The 26,340-nt window shown below is 38.1% G+C and overlaps 3 protein-coding genes across 3 annotated transcripts; 1 reads left to right on the plus strand and 2 right to left on the minus strand.

Moving 5' to 3' along the window:
• Positions 1-1,462: 1,462 nt before the first annotated feature.
• LOTGIDRAFT_222456 (hypothetical protein) lies at positions 1,463-8,103 on the minus strand (the record flags this gene model as incomplete). The annotated part of the gene is made up of 18 exons (XM_009067390.1): positions 1,463-1,755; positions 2,017-2,065; positions 2,345-2,426; positions 2,597-2,696; positions 2,973-3,142; positions 3,261-3,349; positions 3,710-3,818; positions 4,061-4,158; positions 4,400-4,470; positions 4,655-4,763; positions 5,069-5,220; positions 5,585-5,728; positions 5,961-6,027; positions 6,350-6,411; positions 6,613-6,741; positions 7,012-7,165; positions 7,504-7,634; positions 7,978-8,103. 18 exons carry the CDS (start codon positions 8,101-8,103, stop codon positions 1,558-1,560), a joined length of 2,040 nt encoding a protein of 679 aa, XP_009065638.1. The 3' UTR covers positions 1,463-1,557.
• Positions 8,104-16,359: 8,256 nt separating this feature from the next.
• LOTGIDRAFT_133136 (hypothetical protein) lies at positions 16,360-22,855 on the plus strand (the record flags this gene model as incomplete). Its single annotated transcript, XM_009067391.1, has 8 exons — positions 16,360-16,396; positions 16,699-16,772; positions 17,161-17,197; positions 17,589-17,686; positions 18,019-18,150; positions 18,469-18,614; positions 18,984-19,119; positions 22,781-22,855. Coding segments are annotated over 8 exons (735 nt in total), but the record flags the coding sequence as incomplete, so codon positions are not given.
• A 1,188-nt stretch (positions 22,856-24,043) lies between these two features.
• Positions 24,044-25,135, minus strand: LOTGIDRAFT_169075 (hypothetical protein; the record flags this gene model as incomplete). Its single annotated transcript, XM_009067392.1, has 1 exon — positions 24,044-25,135. One exon carries the CDS (start codon positions 25,133-25,135, stop codon positions 24,044-24,046), a length of 1,092 nt encoding a protein of 363 aa, XP_009065640.1.
• Between the last annotated feature and the right edge of the window lie 1,205 nt (positions 25,136-26,340).

The raw sequence follows: 26,340 nt of genomic DNA on the forward strand, positions 1-26,340 counted from the left end.
CACATAGCATATACCAACACATTGCATATACTAACAAATAGCATATACCAACACATAGCATATACCAACATATAGCATATACCAACACATTGCATATAGCAACACATAGCATATACCAACACATAAATATACCAACACAGCATATACCCACATATAGCATATACCACCCCATAACATATACCAACACATAGCATATACCAATACATTGCATATACCAACATATAGCATATACCAACATATAGCATATACCACCCCATAACATATATCAACATTTAGCATATACCAGCCCATATCATATACCAACACATAGCATATACCAATACATTGCATATACCAACATATAGCATATACCAACACATAAATATACTAACATATAGAATATACCAACACATAAATATACCAACATATAGCATATACTAACACATAAATATACCAACACATAGCATATACCAACATATAGCATATACCAACACATTGCATATACCAACACATAGCATATACCAACACATTGCATATACCAGCACATAGCATATACCAACATATAGCATATACCAACACATTGCATATACCAACACATAGCATATACCAACAATTAAATATACCAACACATAGCATATGCCAACATATAGCATATACCACCCCATAACATATACCAACACATAGCATATACCAACATATAGCATATGAAGCTACCAACACACACCACTAGCATGTAGCATATACCAAAAAAAATTTAGAAATCTTCTTTAAAAGGTTGATCTTAATACAATAAAACTTGACTTACCATTTTAATTGCACCATAATGTCATCAATATATCATTCAAGTCATTAATCCAAGGAGTTAAAACCTAGCCACATTTTGCCCACAGAACGTCCCGTTTTATAGCACGCTCCCCAAGAGGTGGGAATTACAACATGAAGGATCGGCAAAGTTGATAAGAACGATTAGGTTATTACCCAGCGGAAGTATTCATCATCTATTCAAAAAAAGTAATAGTTAAAAAAAATCATGTGTGCCTTTGAACATAGTGTTTGACTATAATAATAGAAGATATATCAGGTAAATATCACCACCCTAACTACAAATATCCTGAAAGATAAGAAGTTACTCTTTCTTCTTATATCTCAACTTAGTTACTCTTTATTCTCTCGCTATTTTTGTTGTTGGCGCGTTCCTGTTTGTAATGTTTGTTGTGTTTGTTGAGCAGCTATGAACAGTGTAGTGCCAGGCAGGGTATGCTTACTCTTCTAGACACCTGATACCACTTTACATTATGGAATACTTCCTCACTTGTGATTGATAAGCTTTCTCGTGTGAAAAGTGCATTTGCTGCTACCAATGTTTCAACAAAATGTTTTTTTTTACATTATTACCAATTCCAATTCTATGAAGATGGCACCCCAGGTCCTTCAATGGGCACACTAAAATTATCTTTATAATATTAAAGAAAAGATATATTGTTAAGCACTGGGAAACATACTGTAATAACCCAGTCCCTCTTTTTATTATGCCTTTAGTACTTGAAATTAAAACAGTTTGAGATTGAAATGTACTGGTTATTTTGAGATCGTTGAAAGAGTATCATCGAGTAACCTGGAATCGGCGTGATACGGTACAGTGATCTTTAACGAGCTGTCCTCGTCCATTGCTCGGCAGATCGTCTCTTCTGCTTTAAGATTTCCACTCCAACATCTTCTGGCGACCCCATTATTGACATCCCAACCTAACATCAGCTTGGCTCGTCTACCAGCATCCTAGAAACATATATAAATAATTGACACACTCAGTTGCAGAGGGGGTCCGGATGAAAGACGTTTCAGTACAGTGAAGCTCTCCAAAACTGCAACCTCCGCAAAAATTCTGGCCGACGTAAAAGGGTTTCATTGTATTAAAACCTTGTTTTTTTTCTTTCGAAACGACGGAAAGACGGAAATCGTGTCTTTAATTCTGATGTTGCGGAATTTGAGAGGTACCAAGGAGCCAGAAAGAAAGGAAGACGAGTCAGAAAATCTTACCTGTGAACCATCTAAAACCAATCCAAAGCCCCCATTGATGACTTCACCCCTGAAAAACAGTGGAATTCTCTTGAGTTGATCATGGTTCAGGAAGGTTCAATTTAAACATTGTCTAAAAATGCCCGATGAAACTAAGTTCTGGTTTTAACTCCTGGTGGTAAAGATAATAGAAGGCACCTCTCACCAGCGGTATCTGTTATTTTGATTCTAATAAGCAAAACTTGGTCGTTGATCTGAGCTAGCGTGATCTGCATCCATCCAAGTGATCGCAGTTGCTGATAGTCAGTGATGCTCTGAATCGCCAGTTGATCTGCTCGTCAAAACTTACCAGCCAACACCTCCTCCGTTGTGAATAGCAACCCAAGTAGCTCCTCTAAAACTGTCACCAATAACGTTCTGTATGGCCATATCTGAAATTGTAATAATTATGGTTGGTGATTTCGTGGAAAGCAAGCAGGAAAAGGGATAAATCATGTCTACCAGCTGGTCTTGAAAAGAGGAAGGGCTTCTCCACCTTGTACATGCCTAGGGTCGAATTAAAACATTCTGCTCGTCTCGATTGGTTAAATTTAAAGATTACCTGCGCATAATGACGATCCGTCTGTTATATTGGACGTTTCTCTGAACGGGCTATCTGTGCCACTGACGTCATGATGATCGCGACTTATAGCTATCGGTGCCTGAAAAACATGCTTTTATATAAATAAGACAATTTTCCAGAGTAAGGTGAGCTCTTCCCAGCCACGAAAACATGCAAGTTGGAACATTTCAATGTATTTTTCAATACCATCGTTGAAATGATGAAAACGGACGTTCACAAGAAGCAATGAATATTCGCTTTAAAGTAACACTTTTGTAAACGCCTGTCTCAGGTAGCTTCCAAGCGACACCCCTAACCATTTGTCCACGTATTGAAAGTTGAGCTGGAAGCTAACAAATAGAAGCTAACCACTAACCGAGATCTCGCCATCGGCTATAGCTTTATTAAAAGCTAAAGCTATGGCCTGTCGTCCTAGTTGATTTGAATACAATATACGGGCTTGGGACCCGACCACCATTTTGTGATTTCCGGCTTCTTTTATCCATCTGATATTATCAGTATATTGCTGCTTGGTTGACTCCGGTACTGTTAAATAGAAATAAAACAGTTTTAAATCCTACTGTTCTGTACCTTATTGGACTGATGAAATCCTACATCCTACTGTTAATTCGTTAAGAAATAGTAACATTAATCTAAATCAAACCTCCTTGTTTGATGATATCTTCTAAAACTGATGCAGCAATTTCATCGGACTTCTCTAGGTCGCTTGATAAACCGGAAGTACACACCCATCTGAAAAAGGGTGAATTTTATGATATTAAAAGTAACAATATTGATTCTCTTAGGTTCTCATGGACCCTGACCCAAGGAGAGTTGTTACTTGGACAAACATCTCCGCAATGATTTACTTTTCTGCACCATGTGGGCTAATGAAGACGGGCAGCGCCATGCAGGGCTCAATGAGGGAAATTTTGCCAGGATAGCGACATTAGCCTGCCCTTTATCGATTTCCAACTGTCGAGGTATCTGTACGTGTACAGACCGTAAAGACACCTGAATACAAGCTAGAGCTTTGTCAAAGCTAATTACAGGACAACGACTTAGGTTCCCAAGGACATCGTCAACTAAACACATTTTCAGATGAAGTATTACCTGAATGGCCCAAAACCTAGAGAGAAGATATCTCCCATTATATCCTGAACATACGAAGGATATCTGAAAGATGCACTGTTAACTCCTTCCTCACGACCAACATCCGCCCCTGAAATGTTAAATTTCATAGCAAAATAGATCTTGTCAGCTTTTAGCTATTGGAATATCTGTAAAAGCACCGGGTCTTCCAATTTCGCAATTAATCTTCATCGCATTAAGTAAAGTGTCTTCAGTGTCAATACGGAGAGGGTGTTTTCTCATCTTATTGGTATTGAGACTGAAAGATGCTTCTCGTTATCAACATTGTCCACGTATGGAAGGAAATTCTTCAAATATGGTTAAACCACTTACCAGCTCGACTAGCCTCTAATAAAAACGCATTACCGTAATCCCAGAAGAACATTCCTCGTGTTGCTAAACGATTTATAGCCGAAATATGGCGGCGTAAACTGAAAACGAAATGAACAAAGTCTCATGATAAATTATGACCATCCGTCCAAAATCAGGTCCAAAATATTCAAAGCACAGGCTACTAAAACTAAAACTAAAAGATAACACGCGTGTATATCATTAAAAGCTCACGGTACCGCTCCATCGTACGCCCCCTATCTATGATACAGTGCTTGTGTATGTCGTTATATAATCTTTAGATAGAATGAAGTCAATTTGGCAGCTCCAAGCCGCTTTTACCTTTCTTGGACCAAGTTCTTGAACCGGATAGGATCTGATGACATGACTTCTCTCGCGTCTTCATAGGATAACTACGAAAAAAATCATCATCAATACAAGATTGAAATAAATCAGACCTCAAAGGTCTAAAGAGTGCTTTAAAATTTGAGGTGTCGGAGTGCTTTGTGGTGTTGATCAAATGATGATCGCAATTGGAAAGACTTGCCATAATTCCAAAAGATGCTAGAAACGTTTCGATCTTTCTCCAGCCCCTACCTGAACAGGGTAATATCCTCCTAAAAATGGATTATGACAGGAGGTCTGGTCAGATCCCAAATCAACCAACAGTTCTCCAGTAGAATCATACTCATCGGCTAGTCTTTCCCTGAAACGCACAAAAATAGGATATTGATGGTGTACAGGATCGGGCAGTCAGCTCAGAATCTCAGTATCTCAGTCCTCACCAAATCAGACCTTCGTTACAGCAACACTTCAATGTTGACCTCATACATTTTTAGCGAGGCGGAGTTGATGCTAAAGCTAGTCCCCTCTCATCTTATTCGCGACACCAGATAAACATCATTAGTCACGCGGGCTCTCTGAAAGAGATGCCGGTCGAGGAACCTATTCTAAGAGTTGCATGAAGTGTTCCAAAATTAAATTGCCTATGCTATTAACTGTCAAACTTACCATAGATCAACCACATTACCATGATAGCCTATACTAGTAGGTGTTTTATTATGTCGATGGTGTTTTATCATCAACATACACTCATTAAGGTTATCTGTCACTTCTTGTAGCCAACCTTGGTTATATCTCTTGTATATAGCTTCCTTACTCACCTAAAGATTTCAAATTGATATGCCAACATTATAAGATATACGGAGTTTACAACACTTAAGTATGGACACTCTCTGAAAATCATATCAAGTTGACAAATCCAGTCTCACTCAGTATGGTACCGAGTATTCTGCAACAGCTATCGTGGTTGTCATTGGATCATCACTACCCGAGACACATGTAAAGCTTGGTGGAAAGGGATTTTGCAACTTACATTAGCAGGAAAAACACCCAGGATTTTAAGAACATAAGTGTAGATATCAAGACTACCTACTCCCACCACTGACATAAGCAGAAAATGGTTAAAACAGGGAATTGATGATTTCTTGGAACGCAGTTGATATAGTGATAGAGCAATTCACTTACCTCAGCTATAACTCCAACGCATCCTGATATAACAGCAGCTTTAGCTTGGGCACCACTCATACCACCTAAACCTGATGTAACAAACACCTTCCCTGACAGATCTCCGGTATTAAGGTGTTTCCTGGCAGCATTCAGGATAGTTAACTGGAATGAAAAAAAAACCAAGAAACATGCAACTATAACAACAATAAACTTTTAAGTTCAAGTGGATCGTTTACAGCTAGACAGCTGGGTTGGCTGTAGAACGTCTTTTTAGACCGGAGAATGTAGTTATTATGTTGTCTTATTTCGTGTCCGTGTTGTCCGATTTTGAAAAGAACCTGCTAAGGTACGGGACGTCAATCCTCTGATTTGAAAAGGAGACTAAGAGACTTACAGTTGTACCATGAACAATTCCTTGTGGTCCGATATAACAGTAACTTCCCGCTGTCATTTGACCATACCTATAACATAGTGGTTGAACATATACAGTACAACCTAATGATGATGCTGTAAGGCAACAATGTATTGACGCTGATTGAATGATTCAAAGGATTTGTAAAGCGGTTTTCTAATCAGCCTATATCATTGTGGTCTTTAGTATGCTAAAAGAAAGTTGCTTCCCTTACTGTGAGAAGGGTTAATTGCCTTTGTGTCACGTGACAGGAAGTGAGAAGTTGCCTATTAGTTTTAAATAAATTAGGTTTTATACTATAGACTATCAATTGCCAATCAAATCAGGTTTTAACCTATAGAACGTCCAACACAGTAAATAAAAGTACTCACATTGTGGTGCCAAGAGCAAACAGTTTATCATACAGGTCACGTGATGAGTAATTTGGTACCACCTGAAATTACAAGATACCGCCAGAGTTCAAATTAGTAAAAGGTGACCACGTTCCCTGGTTGAGGGACCATATCAGCGAGGCTCGGGAGAACTTGATAAAATGGTAAAATCAGTAAGACCTCACTGTAACCTGCATGTTGCTTGAATACGGTGAACGTAAAGAATACGGGGACGGTGACGTTAAAATGGTGGTGTGACTTACCATACCGTTGGTGATGACCACTCGGGGGGATTCGGGGGTACTGGGAAACAGGCCCATAGGGTGTCCGGAATACATCACAAGCGTCTGTTCTTCTGTCATTATGGACAGGTATCTCATCATCAGTAGAAACTGGAATAAAGAGGTACACTTTCAAATCAGCAGTTTTTCCATCGATCACACCCCATATTCCCGATAACACGAGCAGCTTACAGTTTTGTCGAGGGCTCTAGTCGTATTACATTGACAAACTTCCATGATACAAGAAAGGTGTTAAGTATTAGACGCAGTCACAACTGATAATGTAATAATGACTGAAAGAGTAGCAAGTGTTCAGAAAGAGGTTGCATGCCAATTCCGGTCCTGATAGACCTTAACAGAAAGGAGAAGACGCCAACCAACCTGAGCCCAATTGGAGAAGACCTGCCCATTTCCACCATAGGTTACTAGTTCTTGAGGAAACTGAGCAACATGGGGGTCGAGATTATTCATTATCATGTGCATTACAGCTGCTGCTTGTCTGGTTTGTGCTGGGTACTCGTTTATAGGATAGGCTCTAAAAAGACAATCAAACATATAGTGCTTTGAAAACTGAAAACCATCAGCGAACTTTTATGGCAATCTTTTCTCATTTGCTAACATTTGAGAGTTACCGTATTTCTAAAACCAGTTGTCTTTATGAGGATTGCATTTCTAACAGACGTGTTTGCAGCTTGAGCTTAGAGCATATCGAATAATAGACATAATGGAGATATTAAACTCATAAATAATTTGAATACCATCCACAAGAAAGATCCAGTTTAACTTCCAAAATGCCCAATCCCAGTGTGCAACAGGGCATGTCAAGTCGGTATCCTGAGTAATTTGAGCAAGAATTACGAAATATACCCCTACCTCATTTCAATATAAGGCCTGAATCTATACATATAAATATGCCCATATTGGTTCAGCTCTTCCAGGAATTCCGGTGCCAGAACTTCATGCACTTCCGGTGGAAAATATCTCAAGGAATTTTCTAGAGCGAGCTGAAAGATGTGGCGTCAAACTGGACATTAACTGAAAGTATTGCCTTACAACTTGATAGTCTTTTGTTAATCAAAGACGATATGCGAATGTAAACGTAATTTGTCGAAACGTTGTGTTTACTATGTTAACAATGAACCTTTAATTAAGCATACGTATTATAGACTACACGTATATCAACATAGAAACCAAAGATGTCGAAGCAATATTATGTCTGATCTTTTACACGTAAAATGTTCTTGCGGATAGAAAGTATCCTTTTACTCGTAATTGACCGAAACGATGTATGTAATACTACGACATCATCAACATTAGCTGAAATTGTAATAATGAATTCTCCCTTACCCTCTGTTCTCCTTGGGTGAGGCCGGGGTTCAGTACTGGTGCATGTGGTACAGACTCATCCCTCGGTTTCTGAAGTGGTAAGGGATTCAACGGTAATCCATCACAAACTTCCTTTAACGTCGACATTTTTAACTATTTTAAACTACAATAAGGACTATGTTCAATATGGTCATTTTCAGATAGTCTCGATCGACCGATCAAAACTGTCCTGAGACAGTCTAAGGCTTGACAGGATTATCAGGCCTTCAGTTGCAATGAGATTTGCTTGCAGTCTTCGAGTTTGTTCTCACCATGACATGGACCTTGTTACAGAACGGTCTATTGAGTAGGTAAAGCGCTAACTGGAAAAAGAAGCTTACATTCATTCGCTTACCCTTTTGTGAGAGTGGCCCAACAACAGTCTAGATAAGTGAGACTATAATTGTTGCCATCTCGGCCTATTCTGGAATTAAATCCTGGATCTTCAGGTCAACGAGCAAACCCACACTCACTGAGCCACAGCGGCTCCCCTATCTAATTTTGATGGACAATACTGTGACCCAAAGCCAACAGCAGTCTAGTGAAGTAAGACTATAGTTGTTGATAAGGTTGTTTACTATTTATGTATGATTCACAACTGATAAACATTGTATAAACAGTTTAATTCTTATTGTAGATAAACTTCTAATGACCAGCTGATAAAATTATAAGGGATATCATCATTTAAATATTGGCTTTTTAATGGGATATGACCGTCTAAATATTCAATTTACCAGCTGATAGGGCTTTAAGGGATATAGCCATCTAAGTACAAACAAAAACATCCTCCATGCACCGACATCTCTAAACCGGCATATCTAATTTACCAGCTGATAAAACTTACGGGGATATAGTCGTCTTAATATTTACTAGCTGAAGGAAATTAAAGGCATGTTTTCGTCTAAATATTGGCTTTACCAGCTGATAGATCTTCAAAGGATAATGTGGCCTATATATTACCTTTACAAGCTGAAAAAACTTAAAACCGTTCTTTTTGTCTAAATAATCAATTTACCATCTTATAGAGCTTAAAGGCATAGAGTCATCTAACTTTTTGTTCCATCATCTGATAGAGCTCGATTTCAGTAAACTCTACCACTTTCAATAATTTACATGCTTTAGGGTAAATAAAAGGGCTTTACTACCGACCCAATAGCTATCTTGGCTTCTGCCCGTAGTCAGACTTGATTGTTCGGAGGGGCAAATAATATATCTGGAGGGGCAAGTAATATATCTGGAGGGACAAGTAATATATCCCGACGGACAAGTAATATATCTGGAGGGGCAAGGGAGCATGGTGTTTAGTTGCAGTGATGATATCGGTCGGTTGAGGAGGACCCCTCCCCCATTCTTGCCCCCCTTTAGCTACGGGTCGGGGTAAATACTGCGTATTAGATATTATATCGCAATAATCCTCCAGAATAGACAACTACATAATAATGAAAGGTTTCCATAGATACAGAATTCCATATACTCTACTTAGTTCTACAATTATATCTGATAACGGTCGAGTTTCCACAGGCGTGAATTAAATGGAAATATTCGTCTAAATACATTTTCTTTATCAGCAACCCGTGTGTATCGCTTTTAACAATTACAATCAAACGTTCGATCTCTGACACAAATTTCCCTCGTTGCGCACTGCACAAGAAGAGCATAAAATAAGTCTTATAATTGAAATTAAAAGAACACAACCTTATATGTAATTTTCGGTTAACCGTTTGACTTTTTAGAATGAAAATTCGACCCCATGTCCATCTGCAATAGAATAAAAGTCTATAGGAATGTCATCACAATATCAAACCGATGTCACATCGAAGACAACGATAAATATACATATGCATAAATGTATTAGAATATCAAGCTGTTGGATCAAAGGCTTAAAATTAATGTCGGATAAACTCATATGCCTTTCATTAATCATACTGAACCAATATCTTCGTATTCTCGACTCAAGATTTGTGAAAATCGTTCATGAAAATGTGTTCAAACATAAAAGTGAATTGTTAGAAACGATCGGTGATGATTGTTTAAAATTAACAGAATTAGTCAACGTTGATAATATAACGTGTTAGTTTGATATACTAGAGTAACACAATTACAGAAGGAAATATAACCTTGTTATAATAATTAAAAACTTAGTTAATTGCCGAGCTGTTAGATTTTAATGAGGCAAACCGATACTGTGAGAAATTGGAGAAAATATTGTCAATTTAATGAGCGAGAAAGGTGGAATTTCACATTTTTATTCCGAATGCAATCACTGTACAGTCTACTTGGAATAAGGTAAGAAGATTATATATTTCTTTCAAATATAGAAAGATATCGCGATAGTCAAAATTTCTTCCATTGTACACCGTGAAGCGTTATCAGTCCCACACAGTGCTGCCTGTACATCTGTACGTATGAAATATTTATTATGATAATGATGACAAATCGAGAAATTGACCTCGTTGTGCACTAATTGCATTGTAGGGGTTGTAGGTTAAACTCTTCTACATTTGAACAAAATTCGACTAATTTTCCCTCATTACACTTTGTGATATATTGTCCGTCGTCATTGATGCATTGCAGTTGCTGGAAATCACCACTATAGCAGAAACTAGTAGGAAACACAAGTCGCCCCATTGCTTACTGTTCGTTTTAAATAGGTCCATAAGTTAATGAGAAAAATTTCAAACTATTTTGACGTAAAACTCCACTTCATTTGATAAAATGTGCCCAGCCAATCCAGGATATAATTTCTAAATGAAGTATTCCTTCCGTCCCTGGCCTGTACATTCGGGAAAGACTAGCCACAATTCATAAAAATATCAATCCAGTTTCTGTACAGCATCTTACCTGGATTGTAAGAAGACAATTCAATCTATTTACAGAGTGTATACCAATGTGCTGCAATGATAAAGATATTGATAATAATACTGTCTTGTATATTTTGTTGTTACATGAAACCGTTTCGAGGCTACCAAACCGACGATGACGGTAAGTATTATAGAAGGGAAGGGGTATGCGGGGGAGCTGAAACGGGTGGGGGTACGTTGTTTTGTTTAATCGTAATACATATTATTGGATTATTGGTCACAAGGAGAAGGATATTTGGCTACATCACAGTCTTTTAGTTCGTAAAATCCATTTTATTTCATAACGTTCAGAGAACTAGGACATATAAAACTTCATTTCGTTTCATTAGTTCAAGAAGACACAGAACAGTAGGATATTGTTTTCCCCATTCCAGGCTATATAAAGACGTGTCACTGTGTAGAAGGCTGTAATGATGATCTCTCCTGTCTGTCCGGTGGATGTGAGAAAGGATGGTCTGGAAAATACTGTCAAAGAGGTTCGTTATTTTGCTCAAACTATGAGGACGGTGTTGGTAGGCGGGGTGCGTCGGTTGATGGTTGGATATGGTTGGATGAGGTTAATGTAGGGGTTGGACATGGTTTGCAAGCCAAACTATTGTAGTCCGCGTTTTGCTGGTCTAGCCTCTGATATATTGGCGCTCATCATCTAAACTAATCTTCAAATCCAAGTACAAAAGCTTATTTGTGTTTTTAAACTCGAGTACAATAATCACCGAGAAGCAAGAATGACAACATTGTATCATGTTCGTAAACGATTCATTACCTCCTGTTTCAAACACTAGATGTCCTGATGCAGACTGTGTGTCGGAAACACACACGAGATGAGCTCGAGTTGATTATATATTCATTTAGCTCCTGTGATTTGTTACAGAAAGGATTGGAAGAGAAGGCGATGACCTGGACGATGGGTAAGGCGTACTTTGGGTATAAATTATGACCAAGATTGTCCAAAACAGCTCCTTGTCACTAGAGCTCCTATTCAATAATATAAGATCTTCAAGATGCCACACCTGGGACAAATTATGACCAAAACTTGTGACCCATTTGTGTGAGATACCACTTTATAAACTTTAAAGGGAAAATTCTGCTATCACAGCTCACCATCGAAATTTGTCCCTTTAAGTAATGCTTATGGTTTTTGATTCTGGATCTGTAAGGCTTGAACCTGGGTTGTTCTTCACGAATCAACAACACGATCAGCCTAATCAAAGTTCTCCACTACCATACATCATCATCTAATGGTGAATAAGACGTAAAATTCCGACTCTTTATCTTTCTCAGGGATTCAAGCCGAGATTGTCTTGAGATGGAATCCTCTGATCAGAGATCTGACTTGAAGATCGAACTGCAATCTGATACCACGACACAGCTTTCTGTTATTGAATTCCATCTTCCAGACACAGACAGTAAGTCATCTTAATCATTTTAAAGGGATACAGTACTCTAATGAAATTAAAGGGAAGCGTTCGTCTAAGTATGTATGCTCCTCGGCTGATGTAGCTCAATTTCATTTCGTCGGAGTCCTTTTCACCAAGTGTAAAAATGAACTATTATTAGATTGGTTGGGATGAACTGTGAGTACTTACATATCTTCACAGATTAGATTAAATTGCACTATTACTTCCGGTGTGCAGGGGGTGCTCACTTGTATATTTGACTATATTGCTTACTTCTTCAATTTCCGCCAGTAACAAATTACTTTCGATTACTGATTACAATAAATAAATCAAGTACTAACGATCCGCACTGCAAAACTCGAAATCCAAAACCACATTTTCACATGAGGAAGTATATCAATCATAATTGAGTAAGAATTTCATAAGTGGTATAAGAGAGTAAATAAAGCTATTGTTTTCAGCTCTATATTAATCCAGTCTCCTTCAGTCTCAAACTGTTAATAGAACGACATATCGTCTAACATTGAACTGTTCACTCTTCTACGTTTCTGGACAGTTACACCTGACTGTCTTGATGGCTAAACGGATATGACTACGGAATTGGTTCAATCTGACTATTGGTTGTTTTTGCAGAAGAAGCCTTGCTGGACCTGGAAATCTACGTTGGTAATCATCTATGTTATAAACATGATGAAACTACAGTATTAGACGAGAAGAATACTGTAACCTGTCTAAAAGATCTGGCTTTGGGAAACATTACTTTTAGCATACCACTAACGGCTAGCAGCCTGGTCAACATCTGTAATGTGAAAGCGTATGGTGAGTACAGCTGCATTTTCACAAAACCTTAAGTTTAGTTGTCTAATTGTTTTAATAAATATAATAATGAGAGTAGCGAATGATCCTATTTTATAGCCTAATTTTATCACCCCAGGTTGTGCAGAAGGGACGTTCGGGACTCATTGTGAGAAAACATGCAACTGTTGGACACATCATGATGTATGTGACGGTGCAACAGGCAGGTGTGATTTCGGTTGTGCTGGCGGCTTTTATCTCCCGGATTGTGATATACGTAAGTAGTCTAACACATACTAAACAACATATGGTTCTTACGTGGAAATAACGCACACTAACGCAGTTCACAGCCATTTTGAATCTCTTCCTCGGCGTAATAAGTCGTTAGTAGGTGTTATAATCGCATTTTCAAAGGCAGACTACGTGATGATGTACTTCTTGATTGATGTGTCGAGTCCCTCAGTTCACGCCCTACTCCCTCTTTTGACAGCTAGCTTCGGGTCTGGTAAAGACTACAAAACGATGATGCTTATCCTGTCTTTATTAATAGCCTGTGAAGCTGGATATTATGGGTTGGATTGTATTAAAGAATGTGGACATTGTGCCAACGGGACGTGTGATCGTGAAACTGGAAAGTGTGACGACTCGGGCTGTTTGCCATATTGGACTGGATATCATTGCGATTGTAAGTCATCAGGTATTCTTCCATCACCACAGTTTGCAGTTCACTCCCTTTGATTGAAATTACCTTCCTTGCTCCCCGACCTTAATCTGCATGCTTCAATAATTGAGTTCAAACTAGTTCATCATGATATAAGATACGTCAAATCAATGCCAAGATGACAACAGATCAAACCCGGTCGTTTGGGCGAAGCTTTAGACACAATGCCGGACTTGTTTTGTTAATCATACCAACAGTAATTTTTCTTTGTGAAGAGCTAATATGAGGGGAAGTAACTTTTGATATATAGTGCTTCAGACTACAATTGTACAATTGTGTTCAATGTCATAGTCAATTTGTTTGTCGATCTAGATTGTATCAACAACTATTATGGGCCGAACTGTACCTCTCTATGTGGAAATTGTCTGTTTGGGGAAATGTGTGAAGTCACTTCCGGTGAATGTTTTGAAGGGTGTGAACCAGGCTACAAAGGTTCAAAGTGTCAAGAAGGTAACGTGTTAATAATCAAATCTGGCAACTGCAATCCAATCTGCCCCACCCCTACCCTGAGTTAAAACATCCCGACCCACCCTCTTCGTTTGTTTAGAATTCTAAAGTAAGCCTCATATATACATATTAACAAGAAAAACATCCCCATCTATAAACTGAAACTTTCCGTTCCCAGCCTCCTTCAGACCTTCAAAGAGAAATATTGCTCTTAATGATTTGAAGGAACTTTTTCATTTCTAGAATGTGCTTCGTTTACTTATGGACCAGGTTGCACGAAGACGTGTGGGAACTGTTCTGCTGGTGAAACATGCGATAGCAATACTGGTGTTTGTAATTCAGGATGTATGGACGGTTACATCGGACCATTATGTCAGACACGTAAGTGAAAGGGATAGAGAAACTCATTAACCGTAAGCTAAAAGTCGAAAGAGTCGAGGGAATAGAAGAAAGTGTTGGTAAATGTGGGAATTTACGGGTTAGCATAAGAAGTAGTTCCGATACTTTACTTGTTCTGGTAAAAAATCCACTTATTGCCCACTGCATGACGTTGCCCGGCACTATTGGATCAACTAAGTGCAGAATAGTAGGACATAAACCATTTCAATGTATCGTTCTCGTTCCAGTTGATGCTATATGGTCTCAGACTAACATAATTATACTCAGTGTCTGCATGTTTCTCACATTTTTACTGGCTTGTGCAACCATTGTATTAATCTTAGCAAGGTAAGTGACGAACTTATCATACTAGTGTAAATCACACGCCTTTCAAGGGCTTGTTGCCCCCAAATGTACAGGCATAGGATATCACTAAGAAAATGGAATAAGCGACCTATGTAATGGATACGGATTAGCCAGTTTGAAAGGAGCTAAAAATATCCAAGGGCTTTTGCAATTATTGCGTCATAAAACAATAAGAGGAATTGCAAGACCTAAAAACGTCTGATTGAACATTGGAATAGTTCAAATCAATGATATCAGTGTCCTCGATATACATAAAACGTTTAGAAAACCTCTTTACATTCTTTGTTGCAGAAGAAAGAAGAAGCTTCTGGTGAAAACTGGCAGAGAGAACAATGGGTTTGATGATTGGAACCAGAATTCGGGATTTGGTAAGTGACGCTAGCACATAAATGATATATAACTTTAGGACCAGGCGTAAGAACATCAAAAACTCAATGTGAAAGTAATCCACTGGTGCTCTAAAATATGTAGCAGTGGTTTTCTGGGTAGAATGACATATAAGCTCATATTAGCAGGATGGAAAATGAAATGAAATAAATGGAGTTTTACGTCCTACTCTTAGCAGAATGGAGTAAAACTTCATGTCCATGTTGTCAATCTAATATGGTACATCGCGGTAGAACACAAACCGCAATATCATCCAATGGTGTCCAGAACCATAAGATATAAACTTCAATTATATCTTTAAATGAATTCATTTAGAATAAAATTATTTCAGATTCCGACGAAGATGAAAATGGCGAGATTAAGAATACAGATATTTCTATTGTAGATTTAAAATTCTATATTGATAGAAGAATGGCACGTGACGAATTCATTATAGAATTTAGGGTAAGAAATGGGGGGGGGGGGGGTACCTGCCCAAATAATAAACCTCTTTGTTCTTATTTAGGGCCAAGGCCCCGTGTGCTACAGGCTGTGCACGTTAAAGATCCCTCGACAGTTGGAAATCGAAAAAGAACAGGTTAATGCCACTGTCCTGGCAAAATTTCCCTCATTGCACCCTGCATGGCGTTGCCCGTCTTCATTAGCCCATATGGTGCAGAAAAGTAGGACGTAAAACTACATTCATTTCATTTCATTTCTTATTTATGGGTCCAGTCAGTAGCGTTTCTACGGGCTTTGGCTTTAAGCCCGACCAAAGTTTCAAATATCTTACCATTGATTTCTTACATTCATGGTGCTAAGGGTCTCCTTGGCAAGGCCATGGTCCCTGAACGACCCCTTCACCTAACGATTCATAGCAACACCATTGGTGGGCCCCAAAGACTAGAAAACGATTGTAAAAATACACTACAATTTGGAAAATCTCTTTCACTGTTAAAAACCAGTTCATTTCTATTTATAGAAACTGCCCAATGGTTCAAATGTCAAACATCTTCAAGCAAGTACTGGAGATAACAAATCCAAGAACAGATTTCTATCCATCTATCCTTGTAAGTATTTTAAAATCTAAGCCTTTTTCTCCCCAAAATTCAGAATTCAAAAAAGACAATACGTCTTGGGTCAGAGGTGTGACCTTTTGAATGAAAATGTACATGGAGAATCATCACATGACATGAAATTGAAAACAGCCTGTTTCACACATCCAATATTCAAATCAACAATTAGTAATTAGGACAGTCGATTCGGATATGAAATTGACTATGTTTGTCAACTCGACATTCATTTTAGAGAATCCACATAGCTAATAATATTTATTTGGTATAATGATTATTTGAAGGAACTTCTCTTTCAGACGATCATTCCCGAGTTAAGTTGCCAACAGACGAGGAAGATGTTTCGGACTATATTAACGCTAACTACATCGATGTAAGTTTCTTTATGTCATTTTGTCACCATTAAATCGAGTAGACTAAAAAGAAGGTAAAAAAGACACAAGTGTGTTCAATTCAATGATGTTTATGAGGCCAGAATAACTGTAAGTGTGGCTTGTTTAGGATCTCCCGTTCTCGTTAGCACAATCATTGGCAGTAGGATGTAAAACTCAATTCAACATTTTATCCTTGTTTTATTTTCATCTTAATGTTCTTTTTGTCTTATTGTAATTTTCAAATCTACTGAACAATATGGTGTCCATTGCGTTATATTTTGATAGTATCAAGAGAGTATCAAGATAGCAAATTTCCCCCAAGACGAATTAAGTATTAATTTGGAAATAACCCGACACAATGTGTTTGATTAAATTGGTTTATTACAGGGTTACGACGAGAAAAACAAGTATATAGCTACTCAAGGTATTTAATTAATGTATACTTCTTCATGAGTAAACACCTGATACCATTTTGCTCGTTGCGTTTCAGTTAATCGGTTGGTCTGCTTCTTATTAAAAAAGTTAAAAACAGTTTAATACATAATATAAACACTGTTGAGATATCGATGTGGATTACCGAAAAGAAAACAGACTTGACATAGATAGTATAAGCTGCAGAGTGACATTAGATGTTTAGGAGGAGTGAGAATCTCTGTGGTGAGGCTCACTTTAAAGAAAAATATTGAATATGTTCCAGGACGTTGACAAATTGCTATACTTCGACAAATGGACATGCATCAGACTACAATATAGCTCATTTGTATTTATGGGTACCTGTCGGTTTTCTCCTTTGTGACATTTTTCTGATATTGTAGGTCCCATGCCTACCACTATCGACGATTTCTGGCGAATGGTTTGGAGTGAAAACTGTGGAAAGATCGTGATGCTGACAAATGTCCTAGAAAATGCGAAGGTAAGAATTAAACTGTGATATTCCTACTTGAGGTCTTCTAAGATCTGCTAGTGGATGGAAGTCAAGACCATTTGAACGATTCGAATTCGAAACCACAGCCTCGGATAATTCCACAATGCATTGGCCGTGGCATGAAGAGGATTCGCAACCACGGAAAAGGAGGCAGTAATCCTAATCTATATCAACTGGGTGTTTCTAGCCCGACAGCGAACTTGCAATTATGTTCGATCTAAGCACCCAGTTGCTGCTAACCATATAACTTTATGGTTCACATTCTCTTCGATAATCTTTTGTATTTTCATGTGCTTGTTAATAATCTGTTGTAATTTCAGATCAAATGTCATCAGTACTGGCCTAACGAACCAGAAAACGTGTTGACATCAAGACATCTAGAAATCCGAGTTGAGAAATCACTACATAGATCTAACTATGTTCTTAGAGAATTCAAGCTGAAGCAAACCAAGGTACGGTATCTGTTTTGGTAAACGATGATGTTGGCGAAGAGTCAATTACGTATTTGTCGTAGGACCTCTTCCGGTGGTCCAAACATCAGTCCGCCTCTACTTGTTTCCCAACGTATACGGAATGACAACACAAATCAAATAAAAAGTTCTCTATCCTTTTGCACCTTATTGGAATAGCAACGAAAGCTAATACACCAATTGCTAGAATAGTCACATTAGTCTAATCACGACCTTGAACTTCATTGGCATTCCAAAGGGGACAGACCCATCTCTGTCCCAACGTGAAAGAAATTAACAACTAATTGGTGTATGTTTCAGACTAACGAAGAGAGAACAGTGTTACATTTCCATTACGTGACCTGGCCTGATCATGGTGTACCATCAGCACCTTGTTTAATCGCCTTCTGGAAAGCTGTCAACCGTACCCCAGTGTCTCTAAACGGTCCTATGATTGTACACTGCAGGTAAATCATTCACTTAACACCCGAAACACAAATATTTTGAGCAAAGTGGACTTTCACTTTACACCAGCCAAATACAGCATTTTTAGCTGCTTGGTCTTTGGTTGCTGAAGTTCACAGCATAAAAACCAAACGATGTAGAATTTCCTATGGAGATGCTGCGTTGAACCCTAATAACCATAATTTGCAATGATGACATTGTGAAGGGGGCGCTTTGGTGACAAACCTAGTGGAAGGGTGGTACCGGGTGCAGAAATTGATTTGGAACAGTCTATAGCCTACATGATAACTTTTGTTACAGTAGACTTTTTGTGCAAGAGGGCTGAATTTGTTAATGACAAAAATTGATTTTTACGCTTTTGCTCTGTTTAGTGCTGGTGTTGGAAGAACTGGAACTTTCCTTGGGCTGGATGTATTGGTATCAGAAGCTACCGACAGAGAAAAAGTGGACATATTTAAATGTGTTTCTAACTTAAGAAGGAACAGAGTCAATATGATCCAAACTAGGGTAATGACTTTATCTATGAGTTATCAAAGGTTTTAAGAAGCGGGTTTTTTGACCAATCCTTTTGGTAATGATCTTATATGATACACAGACATCTGTTATTTTACAAGAATAACAATTACGGTGCTCAAGGATATCGACTATTAACTTGATCTTGAACAAACCTCGTTAATAGGATCCGATATCAAAACAACTTGAGACCCTTTCTACCAGGTGGCCCTTGACCAAACCTCTAATTTATGATCTTACAATGAAAACAACATAGTATCTGTCTTGCAACTGGGATGGTCCTCCTCACCCCAAGGAGTCTACACAAAGAATCTTTCCTTAAAGCCACCTACTTTTGAAACAATCCATGTATACATTCACTAGGAGCAGTATGTCTTCCTACATTATGTAGTCCACGAAGCCCTCCTGGCCAAGAAATCACTGCTGACCCTGAACGAGTTGGCGAAAGGAAGGAAGATTGGAGAACTGGTACCAGCCAAGAATAAAAAACGGGAATATACGGTTGGTTATAGTTCTTAGAGCGACTCCAAAGAGGTTTCCCAGAGTCTCGAGTATGGGGTAACATACTTCTATCTACACCATACAGATATCCAATCTAACGTGGTGTTTGTTGAATATAAGGCATCAAAAGATGTTTTCTTGCCTTTGCATGAGTACGGGGTAACATAGTTCTTCTATTTGTAACAATTACTAATTCCCTCCAAACATAGTAGGTTTGTTTGGCAAAGACGAGACAACAGGCAAGCATGCAACGGAGGTTCATTGTATGTGTATGAGGGTAACATGTTTATTCTATTTGGTTTATTCATTTGCGAAGACGAGAAGACAAGACTACAAAGTAGTCGCAAAGACACGATTCGCATTTGGATCAGGCCACTTCAGTGCATCCTTCACACCAAGAATTCATCAGAAGACACTGTATTTTCAGAATATCGAACTAATGAGGAAACAGATCTCTGTGATGAAGACCCAGGCTGGTCGTGATAAACAGAATCTAATGAAGAACAGATCCTCCACCATCATACCCCGTGAGTTGACTTCAGTATGGACATTACGCTGCCACTTTGGCTCATCAAGTAGCGACCTAGTGGAGAATCTACGGTGGGGTGGGAGCGGTATTAGGGGGTGATAATTACCGTTGACAATTCTGAAACTTAGTAACATTCTTAAATTAAAGAAAAAAGTCTAGATTTTTTCTTCAGAAATAAGGTTTTGGCTATAAAATCAATGTTCCTAGGCCCTTTTATTTACAGATGACGCCCATCGAGTATTTTTAGTTACAAATGTAGAGAATAGAAACGACTATATCATGGCGTACTTGGTTCCGGTAAGTTTGAGTTTCAGGTACCACTCATACTTACTAGACGCTGATCACAATAAGATCAAACAATACACGAGAACAAAACTACGTAAAATTCCATCACTTGAAAAGTCAATGGAGATACAGGAGTATACAAAACAACGAGATGCACAACTACTTTCCGATGTTTCCGACATCAAAACTACTTTTCATTAACTCAAAGAGTTGCAGCAAGTCCACAATGCCACACATGCAAATCATAAGGTCACCACCAATACATATTCCAACAACACCCATCATAAGGTTGTCATCTCAAGTTATTTCTGTTCCATTACAGTCTTTGTATAAACGAGACGGGTTCATATCGACCCAGCTACCACTGGAGTCCACAGTGGTGGATTTCTGGAGAATGGTGTACGAGTATAACTGTCTTACTATTGTCTCCTTAGTTAATAACATATCTTCAGATAGAGAGGTAGGATCTGTTTTGGATCTTCAGCACATTGGTAAGAGGTATAGGGCTGATCAGGGTAGGGATGTGGGGTATTGGGGGTCATACTATCAATGAGACAAAAGAAGGGTGCTCATTTAAACCTATCCTCAATTGGCGAGGCAAGACAATTATTTCCATTTTCAACCAATTGGTCATCGGGTCAAGACGAAAAGAAGGGTGTAAAACTCCCATATCTGGATAATTTACACCCAGAAAAGAAAGCAAGGGGTCCTACTAGGGAGGCAAGGGTGTTCAATCAATTTCAGGACTCCAGTTGAAGTTTAACAGGGGTTTTTGTTTGGATTTTCTTTCAGGCCGCTGTCTCATATTGGCCCCGGAATTCTGAGGTAAAGACAGAAGCTGGACCGTTTACAGTCCGATATAAAAACAAACTGACTGGGAACTCGTTCTACAAACATTCTGTCTTGGAAGTGGAGAAGACCGATGCGGTAAGGATGGTGTTTTATTTTCTTGACGTGTCACAGCAGGCAGCAGTAAAAGCTTCGAAGAGAGAGAGGAGGAGAGGGGGATGCCCCAGCGTTGGGTTTCAAATTTCTTATCATTTCACATAGAGAAAAATTGCTTCTGATCTGCTCTTGATAATTCTGTGGCCTCCACTAGACCTCTCACCAAATGATTCATAGAAACTATACTGACTCTAGAATATTGTTCGACTTCTGTTACCCTCGTACGTAAAACTATCCCCAATAGTTTCAAGCACCCTTTTTTCAGCCGGACCCGTCGCTGCGGTCGACAGTCCATATGTTCAGTGTAACAGACTGGTCTATAGAGACTCTGGTACCGGATAAGACGGGCATGCTCAATCTGATCGGCGCTGTGGGGGCCAGGCAAATAGAAGAGGGTCGTCACACCATCGTCGTTCAAGATTTGTAAGTTGTTTTTTTTTAAATTAGATACTTGATCTTTGTATCAAGTGACCCGTATTTCTGGATCGGTTTTTATTAACCGAATCAGGTGCAGAACCGTAGGGTCGTAGAATTCCCCCTTCTGTCGCTTTCGTTCGTTCTTCATTAGTCAATCAGTTGCTACAGCAACGGCTCTGTCTTCTTTAGCCCAATAAGATACAGAACTGTAAGACATAAAACTCCATTTAATTTCATCAGTCCAATAAGGAACAGAACAGAAGGATATAAAACACCATTACATTTCATTTTCAGTGACGGTGCGAGTAAATGTAATGTATTCTGTGCCGTTATGAACTGTCTAAACAGACTCAAGGATGATAAAGTATTAGATGTATTCCTGGCAGTCCGAGAGATCATGACCATACAACCCAACTGTTTTCAAGATACGGTAAGTTACGTTTACGTTTCATTTGGGGTATAACAGACATTACAATTAATTTCATTTCATTTAATGACGAGACTGAGAACTGTAGGACAAACCCCAAAAAGTGTTCAGAACTGTAGGAAATTTAAGAACCTCCATTTTATTTCATTAGTCCAATAAGATACAGAACACTAGCATATAAAACTCCATTTCATTTCATTAGTCCAATAAGCTACAGAACAGTAGGATATAAAACTTCATTTCATTAGTCCAATAAGATACAGAACAGTAGGATATAAAACTCCATTTCAATTCATTAGTCCAATAAGATACAGAACAGTAGGATATAAAACTCCATTTCAATTCATTAGTCCAATAAGATACAGAACAGTAGGATATAAAACTCCATTTCAATTCATTAGTCCAATAAGATACAGAACAGTAGGATATAAAACTCTACATCATTTCATTAGTCCAATAAGATCAAGAACAGTATGATATAAAACTCTATTTCATTTCATTAGTCCAATAAGATACAGAACAGTAGAATATAAAACTCTATTTCATTTCAGAAGGAGTACAGTTTTTGTTATGAAATGGTCAAAGAACATTTGGATATAGAGTTCATCAAAAAAAATCTCAGTTAATCTTTTAACTTTGTGGTAGTGGCTTTTATGGAGTGCTATATATGTTTGTATCATTGTAAACTATTATGTGTTTTGTGTTTGTGTGTGGAATTTTATAAGGCGGAAGGGAGTGTTTGCAAATGTCGTTGTAACAGTTTTATACTTAGCCAAATAAAAGGTTATTTTATGAAAAATTGAAACACAAAAAAAAGGTTTTTTTCACGAATGTTAAATTTCCAAAAAAGATTTCTGGAAACAAATTAAAACAGAGACATAGTTTAAATGTTTCGTTTCGTTTTATTTAGTTAAGATTTCAACCTTATAAAATAATAACGAAACGAAATACGTACATGAACAGTACGGAGAGAGGTAAAACTAGTCTGAAAGAAGAAGGTTGTCAAGTATTATAACTATGTATCACTAACTGTTTTATATATAACCTAATAATTGGTTATTTTAAAACATACTAGATGAATAAGTTATTCAAATTGTTTGAAAGGGAAGCAAAAAAAAATATATTTGCCATATGAAATGGTAGTGCGAGTATTCGAGACTACTACACGTCTTTTTCAACTTAATGTTTTATATATAACCTGAATTGGTTATTTTAAACGTCATAGAATTCAAATTTAATGTACGATGTTATGTATATGTAAGACGTCTACATATCAATGCGAGTGCACCAAGACCGTATAATACGAGTCACTCGTAAACGAACCCTTTGTTTACATAACGATTATCGAAGCATAATACGTCTATATAATGATCAGTCAAGGTATAAGACACAGATCGTTGTGAAGATGATATTTGAGTGCTTAGCTATATTTATATTTGTTATTATTTATTTGAATTGTAAACATATTGTATATGCTGTGTTGTTGATTTTATATTTGTATATTTTATTGTGATAATAAATTTTACTTACGTTATAATCAGTATTTTGAGGGGATTGGAAGGAAGAGAAGGGAGGGGGTGGGGGTGGGGGTGGGTGTGGGACGGTTTTAATCAACCATCGTCTTCGAAAAATGAATGGACAAAATCACAAAATAACGTCATAAGAAATACGATCCCTTGACAGATGGAAAAAGGGTACCGTTGTCTTGGCAAAATTTCCCTCATTGTACACTGCATAGGATTGCCCGTCTTCATTAGCCCAATCAGATGAAGAAAAGTAAAGGGTACAAGCATTTCATTTCCGGGTTTACATGATTAACATTGAAGATCTAGGTATTTCTGTAATGTGGACGGTATCTCCAGGTTTTCTATACCGTCCTGTAACTGGTCATTCTCAATCAGTCTAAGTCTGATCCAACACCTCGCCATATGTTTCAACGGCGCCACACCACCCATCGTCCATTTTGGAACGAAATTACAAACGTCACTTTTCACGTAATAAGCATGCGCAGCTTTGTTACCTATAGTTTCCATCTCCGTTTTGAAATGAACGTAACACAATGTCCGTAAGCAGTAGTTCAGACAATCCGCAAGCATAACAATGGGTGCGGAATATTTCGTTGCTCCACCAGGAAAGATGTTAATAGTTCCAAGCGTCCGGAGTAAGTATCGTAATGGTGGTCCTTCCGCAGACGCGCCATGCCTTAGCAACATTAATACCACTTCCGGTTTGATGTTCATTATGGCTAGCAGTAATGATGAAACTTGCAGACTCGCAGTTAATGGTTGGTGGATCATCATTGGTTGAAGATGAGCATGCGCAATCGGCAGATCTAAAAATTGACATTTTTCTCGATCCAAGAGTTCTGCCCAAACTGCACGACCAGTTCCATCGAATAGAGATTTCCGTATCTGTTCGTCCCTGAGATTGATGGACATCCCAGCCGAATATTTTAGAAAATACATCGACTTGTCCATTGAAAGGGAAGTAGAAGTCTGTGACAAATTTATGACAGACGACACACTGGGTTGTCGAAATCCTTCCAAGAGATCACGAAGATATATCCCATAATCCACTCCATGGCTGAACGGAAGTAGAGTCACTAAAATATCCCGGACTAGACCCTTATCGTCAACTCTGTACTTGAAACATAATCCTAGTGTCATGTGAAGGGTGAGCCACGAAAAGTAACGGCTCTCGGAGTCCTTGGCGTTGACGATAGAAAACTGAATGGAGTCCTCGATTGCTTGCTGGAGCGTCACTGTTCCATTGTCGATCATGTCGCACAAACCATCTCCAATATGCTCACACAGTTCTTCGCAACTTCCAAATTTGACTTTCGTTTGTCGTCGCAAACCTTCGAACACATTTTTCCGCAGTTTCAGATACGCCGAAATTCTCTGCATGTTTTTCTATTTATGTACGTCACGGCGCTAATACGTAATGCATAGCAACGGTAGTGGAATAGTGTGCGAACTGCATAATGAGTCGCGATAGCGGAAAAAAGGGTCATGTTTAAATGGTGGGGAGAACGACGTCGGGAATTGCGACCGACCCCATTCTTCAAGGAATTAACCAATAATATGGTCAAAACTGTTCGATTATCGAAGTTTGTTTACCAGTAGCCAACTTCACCGAACGCTTTATTTGATTTCAGCATGAAGCCCGCGACTGATTAGGCTAAGGCTAAATATTTTAAAAAGCTGCACTCTCCGTCTTAATTAGCCCAACAAAGCAGAACAGTAGGACGTAAAACTCTTATTTCATTTCAAAACTTCTGAAAACTTTACACTTGTAAATATAAAACAAATGAATAGACATGATATTTTTATTAATGAATTATCACAGGCGAAAATAATAATATTTTGATAAATAACTAACTAATAATAATAATAATAATAATAATAATAATAATAATAATAATAATAATAATTCTTTCGAAAGGATATTCTCGCATAATAGGCCTACAGGAAAACTGTTTTCAAGAGACACAGCCATTTAAAATTTAAACTAAAGCTTCTTATACACTCAGGTACATTCTTGAACTTGGTCCTCATCAATTAAGTTATTTTGGAAACAGCTTAGCCTTAGTTCTGCCTTTTTCCAAAACCTTTCACAATTTTTATGTCATGATAATGTTTTCTGTTTTTATTTAAAGTAATATTCACTTTAAAAATCCAAAATGTTCACGCTCCAAACAATTATTTCGCAAAAAATTTACGATAAAAATATGAAAAAGTGGAGATTTTTACACTGAGGTATAGCACGCTCACAGTTTATCATAAAAAATTGTAAGAAATGAGGTCTTGGCAGTTCTGACGTTCTTGATACTATGTTCTGTTTGGAGAACGACCTTTTGGAGACAGTTTGGTGCATCAGAAAAGTCATTGCCAAATCACTTCTAATCAACAGTCTGCATGTCTAATATTCGTCCGACCTCATGCTTTGGTAAGACCTCTTTCCAATTCTTTTGTAGTAGCTGAAGAAACTTGGATCGTTCGTTGGTGCTCTGGACTAGCAATGAGAGGGTCACTTCCGGTAAGGGAGCTCTGTTTTTAATGTCTTTGTCCGAACTGAAATGATTTAAGGTGACATCCACGACGATTTCTTC

The sequence above is a fragment of the Lottia gigantea genome (assembly GCF_000327385.1).
Source record: "Lottia gigantea unplaced genomic scaffold LOTGIsca_82, whole genome shotgun sequence".
Classification (NCBI taxonomy): domain Eukaryota; kingdom Metazoa; phylum Mollusca; class Gastropoda; family Lottiidae; genus Lottia; species Lottia gigantea.